The sequence below is a fragment of the Silene latifolia genome, chromosome 2 (genome assembly GCF_048544455.1).
Source record: "Silene latifolia isolate original U9 population chromosome 2, ASM4854445v1, whole genome shotgun sequence".
NCBI classification, from domain to species: Eukaryota; Viridiplantae; Streptophyta; class Magnoliopsida; order Caryophyllales; family Caryophyllaceae; genus Silene; species Silene latifolia.
This window is the reverse complement of record NC_133527.1, coordinates 101,649,750-101,664,849: the sequence shown is the minus strand read 5'-3', so window position 1 is coordinate 101,664,849 and position 15,100 is coordinate 101,649,750. Positions and strand designations below refer to the sequence as shown.

Below are 15,100 nucleotides of genomic sequence, written 5' to 3'. Positions count from 1 at the left end.
TTTCTTTCTCTCCTTTGTTTATCATTTTTCTCATCATGCTTCTGTCTTTTTCTTTCTTTTCATTTCTTTTTGTATTTTTTCGATCTTTTTCAACTCTTTTTTTTTTCTTTCACCACCATTCACCAAATTACGGGAAACAACAATCCTGTAAAAAAAATTGCTCACAGTAGTGACAAATAACCATATCTGAAATAAGAGCACCCCAACACAAGTAGCAAGTCACTAGCTCAAAAAAGGTAGGCAATGTTATATGTAGCTAGGAAAGAGGGTACTTTTTGGGAAATATTTGTAAACAAACAAGTGAACAACTTCAAAATGCAATCATGATAGCAAAACTCATAAGAAATGGAACAAAAAACCATACTTGTGCGTATAGATGTAACGCACACCAAGAGGAGAAACTACACACACCTAGATAGGACCGGATAAAGATGCAACGGCCTTTTGGAGGCTCTACCTTACCATAAACAAAGATAATTTTTTTACCCTAGGCTTGGCTAACAAACAAATTAATTTTTTTTTTGGTGAAATGTGAGTATATAAATATCAAGGACAAAAAATAATTACATGGAGGTTTCGAGATCGAGTCCCCATACAATCATATCAAATCACTCCCATGTTTTGCAGCCATAATGAAGCAGTCTGGTCATCAACTGCCCCTAATTTCTGTTTAATTCTATGTTTAGTATCCTCTTCAATACGACTAGCAACTGTTTCAGGTCTAAGTAGCCATTCATTGATCCGGGCATTATTTCTCTAAAACAAAATGTAGTAATGGAAGGCATTAAACAGGGCAACCTTAATCCTCCACTGAATGTTGTTTCTGTCTCTGTAATCAAGCTGTCCATCATTGGAAAAGAGCCCCCATACCACTGTATCAGGTGGTGCTGAACTCTGGTAGTATAGATACAATTTGTGAATAGATGCTCCACTGTTTCAGTCTGTCTCTGACATAGAACACATATATAAGTCATCTTCACAGCAGCCAATTCTGAGTAATTTACTTTTCAAATTCATTCCTTCATGCATTCTAAGCCAGGTAGTCAGGGAGTGCTTTGGGATGTTCCAATTGTTCTACACTATAGCAGACCAGTTGTGGTACGTATGAGCAGGGCAAAGCCAGTCATACCCACCCTTGATTATATATCCTTTAGAGCTCAAAGTCCAGATGTTGTCAATAAAACCATCTTTGAGCTTATCTTTCACTTTGCATATATTTTTCCATACCCAAGTAGCATCAAAATAAGGACTATAATTATGCCAGTCCTAATTCTTGATATACACATCTTTAATCCACTTTATCCAAAGCCTATCAGCTTTACAATACACCCAATTAACTAACTTACCTAGTCTAGCAACATTCCACACATCAACCTTCTTAATCCCCAAACCTCCTTCTTTTTTAGGTAAAGTGACCTTATCCCAGGCCACAAGGGGCACTCTGTGGTAATCAGGGGAGCCATCCCAAAGATAATTTCTGCAGATAGCTTTTATTCGATTAATGATACTCTTAGGTATTATGAACATTTGAGCCCATTAATTGTGTAGTGTGTTGAGAACAGAATTAATGAGTGTAATCCTTCCAGCATAGGAAAGCTTATTTGCTCCCAACCCTATTATCCTAGCCACCATTTTTTCTGTCAAAGAGGAGCATTCCTTCTTGGTAAGTCTGCCTGCTTTGATTGGGACTCCCAGGTACCTGAAGGGCATGGTACCTTCCTTGAAACCAATCAACTCCTTTATACCCTCCCTAATATCCTCATTTACTCCAATAAAGAAAATCTCGGATTTAGCATTATTCATAGATAGGCCATAAGCATTAGAGAAAGAAGAGAAGGCTCTCATGAGTAACCAAATTGATTGAGGTTTACCCTTGCAAAAAAGAAGGAGATCGTCTGCAAACATGAGATGAGTGAGCTTCAGATTCTTGCAAAGGGGTTGATATTGGAATGACCATCTGTCAGTGGAAAATTTGATCAGCCTGGTTAAATATTCCATGCATATAGTGAACAGAAGGGGTGAAATAGGATCCCCTTGCCTCAGTCCTCTTTGCCCTTTAAAGTATCCAAAGTTATTCCCATTTAGAGATAAAGTAAAGGAGGTTGACCTTACACATTGCATGACCAAGTGAGTAAAATGAGCTGGAAATTTTAGACCATGTAGCATTTGTTCAACAAAATCCCACTCTACAGTATCATAAGCTTTCTGCAATTCTATTTTGAACAGGCATCTAGGAGTGACTGCTTTCCTGCCATACATATGAATAATATCGTGACATATAAGGACATTTTTAATGATATACCTCCCCTTGATAAAAGCTCCTTGATTCTCATGAACAAGGTCAGGCAGTACATAAGCAAGTCTATTGTAGAGCAACTTAGAGATCACTTTATAAACCAGGTTACAACATGCTATTGGTCTGAAATGGCTAACAGCAGTAGGTCTGTCATACTTTGGAATAAGGGTAATGTTAGTTGCATTTATCTGTGTGAGCAAGCGACCAGTAGCAAAGAAGTCCATAATAGCATTGCAGATCTCATCCCCTACTATATCCCAGGAATCTATGAAAAAACCAACTGGTGTAACCATCAGGCTCAGGGACTTTGTCAATAGGAGTAGAAAACACCACTCCTTTAATTTCCTCTTTAGTAATAGGAGTAGAAAGGGTAAGGCCATGATCCTCATTGCAAAAGGAACCTTTAAGCAACACTTCTTCCCTTCTCACCTGTTCAGGAATCTTCTTGCTGCCCAATAAACCCTGATAGAAAGTCAAGAAAGCTTTATGAATACTGGCAGTATCAGTTCAGAGGTTACCAAATTGATCCTAAATCTGTACAATCTTGTTTCTCAGGAATCTTTTCTTAATAACACTGTGAAAATAGGTTGTATTACTGTCCCCTTCATCAAGCCATTTAGTCTTGGCTTTATGCTGTAAGAAACTGTCTCTTGCTTTAGACCAGAATTTCACCTCAGCAAGGGCCTGCAGTTCTAAGGTAACAAGATCAGGATTGGCATAATCCTCCTGAATTTGAATCTGGATTTTCTCTAGATTCATCAGAGCTTTACTAGAGTTGAGCACAACATCAGAAAAGCAATCTTTATTGAGCCTTTTGAGTACACCCTTGAGAGCTTTCAATTTCTTCACCACTCCAAACATCTTAGTACCATTTATCTGTTGACTCCAAGTATTTCGTATTTTGTCATGGAAACCAGGAGCATTACTCCACATGTTAAAGTATTTGAATCTAGCATACCCCCTTCCTTCCAACTTAATATTCCTGAAAATACAAGGATTATTATCCATTAAGCCCTCAGGATGGAAATGAGCATGCATGTCAGGAAACACATCTACCCATTCTTGGTTAACAAGAAATCTATCCAGCCTAATATACTTCCTATGGGTAGCATCCTGCTTATTTGTCCATGTGAAAAAGGCCCCTGTTGCAGGAATATCAAGCATACCACAAGCATTCAGACAAGTAATGAAATCATCCATGTCCTCCTACTTAGTATTAGCCCCCAACCTTTCATCAGGAGAGATTGATAATTTACGACGGTATCAAATTTTGGCGCCGTTGCCGGGGAGGCAGCGCTAGTTTTAGTTGTTTTTTGTTTTAGTATTTTTCTAGATTAAGAAACTTCCGTTCCTTAAACTCTTTTTACACTCTTCTTGTAGTTTTATCTTATCTACAGGTCATCTCATGGATAATGATGTAGCTACAGCCATTGTGGAAATCAAAGCCGTGATGCAAGAGTTCGCTATTGTAGCTGCCAAAAGGAATGAAGAATATGCAGCATTTACCAAATCAATTGAGTCTCGAATAGCTGAACTATCTTCTCGTCAATACACGGACACCGCGCATGCTATGCGTTTTCATAGTGGGTCAACCCCTGAAGAGCCTGTTTTGGAAAGGGTAAGCCCAGAAGTTAACGAAGATGACTCGGGAAGAAAAGAGGTTGAATTACCACAACTGAAAAACAGCGGTAGAAGTCGAATTGTGGCATTTGAAAGTCGGTCGACCAGCCCTGTTAGTCGACCGAACGACCTAACCAGTCGATCGACTGGTGTACCGGTACAGAATGCAAAACCATCATTTGATTTGCAAAATTTGACAGCTAATGATGATGTGACGAAGGTTTTGAACATGCGCAAGTTCGATATTGTTGATTTACGTGATACTTCGGCCCGAGTTATTGACGGGTCGTTCATTTCACGAGCCATGAAGTTGCTTCCACGTGTTGATAAGGACAAGGTCCTTAATTCAAAGGGTGTTTCAACGAGGGAAGTAGAAGAGCGAGCTAAGTTGTCAATAAAGCTTCCACTTCCTGAGCAACTCCATAAATCAGAAGATGAGGTACGTTTTGTGATTATTGATGATGTCCCACCTTTATTTCCTACCCCTATTCCTGCTCTAACACCTCCGCCCCAGATTGGGAGCAAGATGGAGAAAGATTCTACTGTTTTGACTATTGCAGGAAATGGTTTGGGGAAGGAAGAACTGCGTGTTGCTCCAGTTGTGAAGGAGCCTATCATTCAACGTGGCAGACTGGGATGTTTAAGCTATGGCATAGATACGGAGCCGGAGAATAGCCCGAGAAAGAATAAGCCAGAGCGAGGCATGGAGTATGAGGAAGTGTTCCAGAGGGCTATGAGGAAAGAGTTTGTACCTGAGCAGGTGAGGAGTAAGCTGAGAGAGAAGTTTGATGGGTTTAGGATGACGTCTGATATCTCGGTTGCTGAGTACTACAAGCAGTTTAATGAGGAGTCTAGATATGCTGAGGACATGGGTCTGAGTGAGGAGAACCTAGCGCTGAGATTTGAGAGGGGGTTGACCCCCAAGATCATGGACAAGTTACCCGTGGGAGTCCTTACTGATGTTAAGGAAGCTTATGAGAGGGCTGGGAGAGCTGAAAGGTTGGTGGAGATGGCTCGGGATAGAGTAGGTGAGAAAAGAAAGGTTGAGAGTGAAGGTGGTGGCCAATCTAACTACAAGAAAGGCAACCACAATCAGGCTAGAGCGTTTTCTTCTGGATCAGGGTTCAGTGCTGGTGCTTCCTTTGGGCATGGCCGTGCGAGTGGTAGTGGTAGTTAGGGGATGACCTGCAATGGTTATGGCGGTGTAGGCCACAAGTGGCATGAGTGCACGAGTGTACCTGGAGCTTTTCAGAGATCGGCTCAGGGGAGCTATTCTTAGGGATCGGCACAGAGTTATGCGAGTAACAGACCAGCTAGGTCATGGTCTAACCGGGGAGGTCAGAGCAACCAGGGTGGAGGTAACCGCAATGGCGGTAATTCTTATCAGAAACCAGCTACGAACAACAACAACAATCAGGGGTCGGGTGCTAAGCCGACCACATTAGCCAGTACTGTGCAGGGAGGTGGACAGAAGGCCAGTGGAAAGCTGTTCATGATGGACAAGAAAGCAACTGAGGACGATGCATATGTTATCACTGGTACTTTTCTTGTTAATGGTATTCATACCTTTGTTTTGTTTGATTCGGGGGCGTCTCAGTCTTTTTTATCTTTGAGTCATGTTAAACGGTTGGGTTTGAGGGTATATGAGTCTGTAAGTGAGAAAGTTTTTATACCTTCGGGTGAGTCTGTATCATGTGGGAGGTTGTATAGGGATGTATTTATGATAGTTGGGCAAGTTGATCTACCTGTAGACTTGCTAAAGTTTCCTTTTGATGGTTTTGAGATGATAGTCGGGATGGATTAGTTGGGAAAGTACAAAGCTAAGATAGATTGTCATCAAAAGAAAGTGTCTTTGAGAGGTCCTAAGGGCGTTAGTGTGTCTTATCGTGGGTTTGTGGTCAAACCCAAAGTTAAGTTGATTGCAGCTGTGACCTTGAAGTCCTATATGAGGAAGGGATGCCCTTTGATCTTGTGCCATGTGAGAGATGACCGGATAGAGTGACCGACAATTGATCAGATACCAGTGGTGGGTGAGTTTGCAGATGTCTTTCCAGAGGAGATTCCGGGGTTGCCACCGAAGAGGGAGATAGATTTCACAGTTGAGTTGAAACCGGGGACGGAGCCAATCTCTAAGGCACAGTACCGGATGGGTCCTAAAGAGATGGAGGAGCTCAGTAAACAGTTAGATGATCTGATAGAGAAAGGATACATTAGACCTAGTGTATCACCGTGGGGAGCACCAGTTCTTTTTGTGAAGAAGAAAGATGGGAGCTTGAGGCTGTGTATAGACTACAGGGAGCTGAACCGAGTGACGGTAAAGAACAAGTATCCTTTGCCAAGGATAGATGACCTGTTTGATCAGTTGAGTGGTGCATCAGTCTTTTCCAAGATTGATTTGAGGTCAGGGTACCATCAGGTGAAGATTAGAGAGGTGGACATACCAAAGACAGCTTTCACGTCTAGGTATGGCCATTATGAGTATGTGGTGATGCCTTTTGGGTTATCTAATGCACCGGCTATGTTTATGGATTTGATGAACATAATCTTCAGACAGTTTTTGGACAAGTTTGTGGTGGTGTTTATCGATGACATTTTAGTCTACTCCAAGACTAAGGAGGAGCATGAGGAGCATCTGCGGATTATGTTGCAGACATTGAGGGAGCATGAGTTATATGCTAAGCTGTCTAAGTGTGAGTTCTGGTTAGAGAGAGTTGCTTTCCTGGGGCATGTGATCTCTAAGGATGGGCTAGCTGTGGATCCGGCAAAGATTGAGGCAGTAACAAAGTGGGAAGCACCAAAGAATGTTGCTGAGATCAGGAGTTTCTTGGGTTTAGTTGGATACTACAGACGGTTCGTGAAGGATTTATCCAAGATTGCTAGACCTATGACAACTTTGATAAGGAAAGAGAACAGGTTTCGTTGGGATGAGAGTTGTGAGACGGCGTTCCAAACATTAAAGGAGCGTTTGACCACAGCTCCTATCTTAGCAGTGCCTGAAGGGATTGAGAACTTTGAGGTTTATACAGATACCTCAAAGAATGGGTTGGGATGTGTGTTGATGCAGAACGGTAAAGTGATTGCCTATGCTTCTAGGCAATTGAAGCCTTATGAGGAGAATTATCCTACACACGATCTAGAGTTGGGTGCAGTGGTGTTTGCTCTCAAGATTTGGAGACATTACCTTTATGGGGCGACCTTTAAGGTATTTTCTGATCACAAGAGTCTCAAGTACATCTTCACTCAAAAAGAGTTGAACATGAGACAGAGGAGGTGGATGAAGCTGATTGGCGATTATGACATGGATATTATCTACCATGAAGGGAAAGCCAATGTTGTTGCAGATGCTTTGAGTAGGAAGAGTGTACATTCTTTGTGTACAGCTTTATCTTTGATGAGGTTAAGAGATGAGGTGGGGAAGTTTGGGATACATATGATGCAGAGAGGGGATGCCATGGGAGATTTAACAGTGCAGCCTGATCTTTATGATGATATTCGAGGTAAATAGGTGTTGGATCCTAAGATAGTTGAGTGGAGAGCTGGAGTAGAGAAAGGGACAGTGTCTCGATTCTCTATTCATACAGATAGTAGTCTGAGGTTTGATGGGAGGTGGTGTGTCCCTAATGATGAGGAGCTGAAAAAGACAATCATGACAGAGGCACATTGTACACCATATTCAGTACATCCAGATGGTGACAAGCTATACAAGGATTTAAAAAACACGTTCTGGTGGCCTGGGATGAAGAAAGAAACAGCCGAGTTTGTGGCCCGTTGTTTGGCATGCCAGAGAGTTAAAGGGGAACAACGACGACCACAAGGTAAGATTCAGTCTTTAGAGGTACCTGAGTGGAAGTGGGAATCCATTTCCATGTATTTTATCGTGGGTTTGCCGAAGAGTCAACAGGGTAACAACATGATATGGGTAATAGTGGATCGACTGACCAAGTCAGCTCATTTTGTGCCAATGAAAGATACATGGACTAAGGCACAATTAGCTATAGCTTATCGGAAGAATGTGCTAAAGTTGCATGGAGTCCCTAAGGACATAGTATCTGATAGAGATACGAGATTTATCTCAAGGTTTTGGAAAGAGTTGCATGAATTTTTGGGAACGACTTTGAAGATGAGTACAGCATTTCATCCTGCGACAGACGGTCAGACTGAGAGAACGATCAAGACTCTTGAGGATATGTTACGAGCTTGTGTAATGGACTTTGGTGGTAGCTGGGAACAGAGGTTGGATTTGATAGAGTTTTCTTACAACAACAGCTATCACACTAGTATTAGCATGTCACCGTCTGAGGCCTTATATGGGAGGAGATGTAGGAGCCCAATTTGTTGGGACGACAGTGCTGAGGCAGTGGTTCTAGGACCAGAGATGGTACATGAGATGGTTGAGCAGATTAAGATGATCATGGAAAGAATGAGAGCGGCTCAGGATAGGCAAAAGAGTTATGTAGATCTACATCGCCGGGATATAGAGTTTCAGGTTGGGGACAAGGTTCTTCTGAAAGTGTCTCCTATGCGTGGGGTTATGAGATTTGGGAAGAAAGGCAAGCTGAGTTAGAACTTCATAGGGCCTTATGATATCTTAGAGCGGGTTGGAGAGGTTGCTTATCGTTTGGCTTTGCCAGCTGCGTTAGAGAGGGTGCATAATGTGTTTCATGTATCTCAGCTGCGGAAGTATGAGAGTGATCCGTCACATGTGTTAGAGACAGAGAGCTTAGAGCTAGATGAGTCCTTGTCATACCTTGAGGTGCCTAAGCAGATTCTTGACCGGAAGGTTAGGAAGACAAGGAGTGGTGAGACAGTTTTGCTCAAAATCCTTTGGTCTAACCACGAGGCTAAGGAAGCCACATGGGAGGCAGAGGAGGCCATGAGAGAGCGTTACCCTTTCCTTTTTTATCAGGTATGTATGGTTACGAAGACGTAACCTTGTTTCTTTTAGGGGGGTAGGAGATGATCGCAAAGAGTTTTTAAAGAGTTTTTACATCTTTTTGGTGTTGTGTCGGTATGGTTAGTAATGGTTTGAGTCGGGTTGAGTTTGGTGAGTAGCATGTTTTTATGTTGAGTTTTGTTTTGGTTGTTGTGTCGGGAGTGTAGTAGTATGTCTTTGTTTTATTGTGGTTTGAACTTCGGGGACGAAGTTCTTTTTAAGGAGGGAAGACTGTAATACTACATTTTATGAGTCTCTGGGTACTCTATCGAGTGGGCCTTACTCTGTCGAGTAAGGGTGTTTTGCAATTTAAAATAGATTCTGACCTGTTGCGTACTCGATCGAGTAGCCTTGATACTCGATCGAGTAGGCGGCACTCGATCGAGTACGTCAGTTACTCGATCGAGTAGCCGGTTTACGGGGGGATGATTTGTCGGGTTTTGTTAATAATGCGAATTAATATTTATACACTTCCGTCACTTTCATAGTACACTTTTACAAACCTAATTACTTTCAAAAGAGAAATCAATTGACGTACTTCGCATTCATCGCATTATTGGCAAATCCCGGAGCTTGGAGGGTCGGAATTCATCTTTCTTTACATCCTTGTGATCCTTGCGGCGAGGGTAAGATCTACGTACTGTTTTTATGGTATTTTGTTAAAGTTAGTTAAACCCTAATTTGGGGATTTGGGGGTTTTGTTGTGTTTTTTTATTGGTAGTAATTGTATGATCGTATGTTAGGAGGAGGATTCGTAGAAGAGGCCTTTTGATAACAGCTGTTGAGATCGTCTCGATCAGCATTGCATTCCAGGTAGGGTTTCCCTACTCAGTATTAGTCCCATAATGTGTTGGTGGTGCTTTGTGATTGTTGATTGTTACCATACGAGTATTGTGACGGTTGTTGGTTTTGATTGTTGTTTAATAGTTATGATTGTTTGCATCTGTCTGTGTTCTTCGGGTTCGTCCCTGGCTGAGTGGAGTCACTTGCGGGAGTGGCTTCACGCCCATTATTCGCCTTCTGTGGAACCCGCCACAAAAGAGATGTGCACATTAATGGATTTGGGTTTATCGCTCGACGGAGATGAGCGAGGATTAGGTGGGAACGGCTGCGGCCCCCCACTGGCGGCGTGGAGTGACCTGTTGCGATGGGCACTCTGGCAGGGCTACACACTTTAGTGTGTAGTCATTATTGTGGAGTTGGTGATGGAGTTCGGAGTATATCTGTGACGATTGAGCTGTGTTGTTTGTTGTGTTGTTGGATTATATAAATTGTGTGATTAGTACTGACCCCGTTTATTGTTTTAAAAACTGTGGTGATCCATTCGGGGATGGTGAGCAGTTGTTGAGCAGGTATGAGTACAGATACATGGGCTAGCTGGGATATGTCATCACTGCAGTTAGAAGAGTCTTCCACTGTTGTCAGACTTTATGTTTAGCTTTTAGAATTTGGTTTTTGGAGAACATGTATTCACATTTTATCAGTTTGGTTTCCGGGTTGTAATCTTTCACTTAACTTTATACTATTTAAATATTGTTTTGTTATTGTCTTATGATTATCATTGCCTCGGGGAACCGAGATGGTAATATCTTCATACCTGAGTGGTCCTGGTAAGGCACCTGGAGTATGGGGGTGTTACAGTAGCCTCCAAAAATTACCACTAAATGCCCGCTTAACTATTTTTGTGTTCCTTTACTTTTTAGAAAATACAGAGAGTTATCGACACATGAGAACAAGAATCAAGTCCATAGCTCAATTAATCAATTTATAAAGATTTTTACTACTCAATTGGTCTGAACAAAATTTTATCATCACATAGTTACAAATCTGGGTCAAATTGCAAAAATCACCATTAAATATCAATACATCAAGATTTAACGTGGCTTATCAATTTGAAAATGTATACGAATCCTTTAAATAGCGTAATTAGAATCATGCATAAATTATAAGTACATATTAAACGGCAAATTTTACAAAATTATAGGTCGAAAACATGACTGCACAGCAACATTCAGACAATTGTCCACTAAAACATTTATTTCTCTTGAACCGTAAATCATATAAATATGAAACCAGTGGCCGATGAAATTTAACACACAGGGCTTCCACATATTAAAATTTCGTCCATAGATAATAAACATGCAATAAACAGCAGAGAAAGAAAACAAGCGTAAAAATCAGACATATCAAAGCTTCCAGTCATACTACATTCTCTACTAAGTCCTATGTCCTTAGTCCTTACTAGTAATCCACCTATGTTAAACTATCATAACTTGGCATCACACTCTAAATATCTCCATTGCCAATCACACATTAATAAAATCCATCCAATCATTCATATCTCACAATTTATGCCCATACACAAATTCAATCTTCAAAATATCTCATAAGGCAATTCCCAAGAGAATCCAATCACAAAATCAACAACATCCACATCCATATTCATACACAGCCGTAGGCCGTCATCCTCTATTTCAATATACTTACTTTTCAATTTCTCATCATGCAATAAGATTAGTAAAATTTATAGCTTAAAAGCATCCGTAGACCTATAATAAATCCAATTCTTTTTCTTTTTTTTACCCATCTCTCGTTATCCTTCCCCAAGGTATCCGGTTCAAAACTGAGAGGGCCATGGTACGTATTAAGGCGCACTTCTTAACCGCACTAAGGGGGCACCTAACAGTTTCTACCCGAGGTTCATTTTATTAGACACAACCTACATTCATTATTGTTCATTGGTTTAGGCCTGAGGATCGTTTTGCTCTGATACCACTTTATAACACCCCCATTTATTTAGGAGCCTTTAGCAAGACATTTCCAAGTAAATAGGACTATTACCATCTCGGTTGCCCGAGATAGTGAATAAAGAAGTAAAACAAACCAAAATACTTTATATAAAATTTAGCGAATAAAGGTTTTATTACAATTTAACCAATACTAAATAAACTTAAAATAAAAATTATTTACAACTCGCAGCGGAATTTAATAACTGAATAATAAAACTATGTGATCTAGACTTCTAAATAGACTGGCTGAAATCCTCACGCATCCCCATGAGCTTCCAAGTCAGCTAATCTCAAGTACCTGTCAGTCAATCTGATCCCCAATAATTGGTTCATCACATGTGTTTAACGAATACACTATCAACCAAACGGTTGAGTAGGATAACCAACAACAATGACAAACAATATAATAATGTATGATGTGATATACAATGCATGATGAGCTCATTTTACCCGAAACACTCGTTCATCCCGCCAACTCCTGGCCCGCGGTATTCATCATCCCAACCGAAGTTAAGGTATCCATCATCCCAACCGAAGTTGAGGTGTAACACCCCGACCCTAACCGGGTCGGGAGCAGTTACTTATGATAGCTCACCAGGCTGTGTACATGGCCCAAAGATCAACACGGGTCCTTTATAGCGCATTTTGTCCTCACTCATGCGCTTCCCAGGAGGTCGCCCATCCTAAGACTACTCTCAGCCAAGCATCCGTAGCTGTGGAGTTCTTTTGCATGGATGACCATAAAAAAAAGTGCACTTTTTTTATATGAGTAATACTTCCAATCCCTTTAAACACTAGTTATTTAAGCCTATCACTGGACCTCTTCAATTAATGTGGGGTGTTACATTCACTCCCACTTGAAGAACGCAACATCCTCGTTACGCCTGCGAGCATAACCGCTAACCCAAAATCCTCCCACATTAGGTAAGTGATCATAATGGAGCGTATAACGACTGCCTCCAGGAGCATATAATAACTGCCTCCCCTCACCACACGGTCGCATGGTTGCTCTGATACCACTTGTAACACCCTGACCCAAACCGGGTCGGGAGCGGTACTTACGATAGCTCACTATGCTGTGTACATGGCCCACAGATCAACACGGGTCCTTTATAGCGCATTTTGTCCTCACTTATGCGCATCCCAGGAACCTTCCCAGGAGGTCACCCATCCTAAGATTACTCCAAGCCAAGCACGCTTAACTGTGGAGTTATTTTGCATGGATGACCATAAAAGAAAGTGCACTTTGTTGATATGAGTAGTACTTCCAATCCCTTTAAGCACTAGTCATTTAAGCCTATCACGGGACCTCTTCAATTAACGTGGGGTGTTATATGAGGTATCCATCATCCCAGTATAAAACTGAGATATCCATCATCTCAGTATAAAACTGAGGTATCCAACGCAAATGCCAGGCCAATAATTATAATCATCCCAGAACGAACCTGAGGTATCCAATACGAATGATATGAATAAATCAACAACGTATAATCTAATGATATATAATCCACATCCAATAATTCATCCAATGGAAATTAACCACGCAATTCCACAATTACGCTTATCAATTAAATAGTAAGACAGGTTGAGTAGTTATCCTAACTTTTAAGCAAATCTTCAATAACCAAGAAACTTAAGCAATTAAGTAATTAGAAGTGTTCCTCCACCAAATCTTCTCCTAATTAATTTAAATTACATATAATTATTATCTAACAATTTTAAAATTAATATGTAAAACTACTCAACAAACACCCCAAAACCGCTCCGGTGGTCAAACAGTGGTCAAACAAACAGGTCAATGCCGGTCAACGGTCAGATATCTTGGTCAACGGTGGTTAAGGGGTTGGTCAACGACGTCAATAAAATAAGATTAATTAATTATAAGATGATTTTGCGAGTTACTTACCTTTAGATCCTAAGATAATGAAAAGATGAACAAACTCTCCTTAGTTTTCATTCTCTCTCACTCTCTCTCTCTCTCTCTCTCTCTCTCTCTCTCTCTCTCTATATATATATATATATATATATATATATATATATATATATATATATATATATATATATATAATATTGTGATTTGTAATTGTGAGCATTAGAATATAAGGTGATAGGTGAAGGGATTATATATAGTGACAAGGGAAGTTTTTAGACAGATTCTAGGTTATAAGATATGATAACATAATAATAGAAATATCTAAGGTAGGTGGAATAAATAATAGTAATAATAAAAATAGGGACGTGCTAAATCCCGCACATCATTTTACTCAATCCCGCACTTATTTCCCTCTTATTCCAAGAGTACCCCTCTCATTTCTCCTCTCCCCAAGAAAATAAGAGAGACAAACATGAGAAATGGAAAAACCCCAAATATCTATTTCAGTGGCACCCGCCCCCGCATCCCTCAACCGGCAACCTCCCTCATCGCCTGTCCCAGAGCCACCGACCACACCCCCATCCACGCGACGGCCATCCCTTCTAACCCCTCTGCCCGCGCCGACAACCCCCTCTCCGTAACCGACCATCCCGGAGTCGGCAGCCACCATCCCCGCCAATTACTCTTCTCCATCTTAAAGTCTAACCTTCTCAAATTTAATGGTTGGTCATGATGTCATGCTACAATTTTTCGCAACATACATTTGAAGGGAGACAAAACTAAATCACTGAATTCAATTTCTCAATCTGACTTTTGTGAATTCAATTGTTTTCGCAAACCCTAATTGTTAAAAACCCATTTTTTTAATTAAGAAAATCAACTAAATCGACTAAAAGACGGGTTTGCGAATTACGATCCATAATAGTCGAACGATGAAGGGATTGATTAGGTTTAGAGAGAGAAGTCTCTTAAAAATTTTTTTTACCGAAGGGCAATTATTGGAAAATTAGGGTAAAATGTGTAGGATTTAGCAAATTAGCGTGCAGGTTTTAGCATACGTAAAAATATTAGTAAAAATATTAGAGATATGATATAATATTATAATATTAGGAATACACTAGGAAAGTGCGGAATTAGGAAAGAGTATTAACGCGTAAAAATACTTAGCGAGTTCAACTGTGCGCACTAATTTTCAAACAGCTGCTATTTATTCGTTACTGATTGGAATCAAGCTTGTGAGCATGCGTTAGAAAGCTAATACAATAAGATTTCACCTCTAATTTGAATCACCTTCATAGGAGCTATAGAACTCTAGATATAACTATTTGAAAATGCCTCTAAAACAAGCGATCACATTTCCAACTTTTAATACATTTGTTCAAGTTCCTTATTATTCTTTCAAAGTTTACACTACACTTGGAACACAAAGGGTCCTATAACCTTAGAATATGAGGGGTATTATAGTCTTCCATCCTTTAAATGAACTTCGTCCCCGAAGTTCACCCTAACTACCCAAAAGACACCATTCAGGTAAAAAGAAACACTAACATTTTTAATTAAAGATAACCAAACATATTAAACACACATTG

General features: G+C 40.5%; 1 protein-coding gene across 1 annotated transcript; it reads right to left on the bottom strand.

Annotated features, from left to right (window-relative positions):
• Positions 1-603: 603 nt before the first annotated feature.
• On the bottom strand, positions 604-3,496 carry LOC141641142 (uncharacterized). Its single transcript, XM_074449815.1, has 8 exons — positions 2,837-3,496; positions 2,587-2,758; positions 2,303-2,543; positions 1,700-2,248; positions 1,347-1,477; positions 1,091-1,205; positions 799-931; positions 604-756 (listed from the first exon to the last, which is right to left on the bottom strand). Exons 1-8 carry the CDS (start codon positions 3,494-3,496, stop codon positions 604-606), a joined length of 2,154 nt encoding a protein of 717 aa, XP_074305916.1.
• Between the last annotated feature and the right edge of the window lie 11,604 nt (positions 3,497-15,100).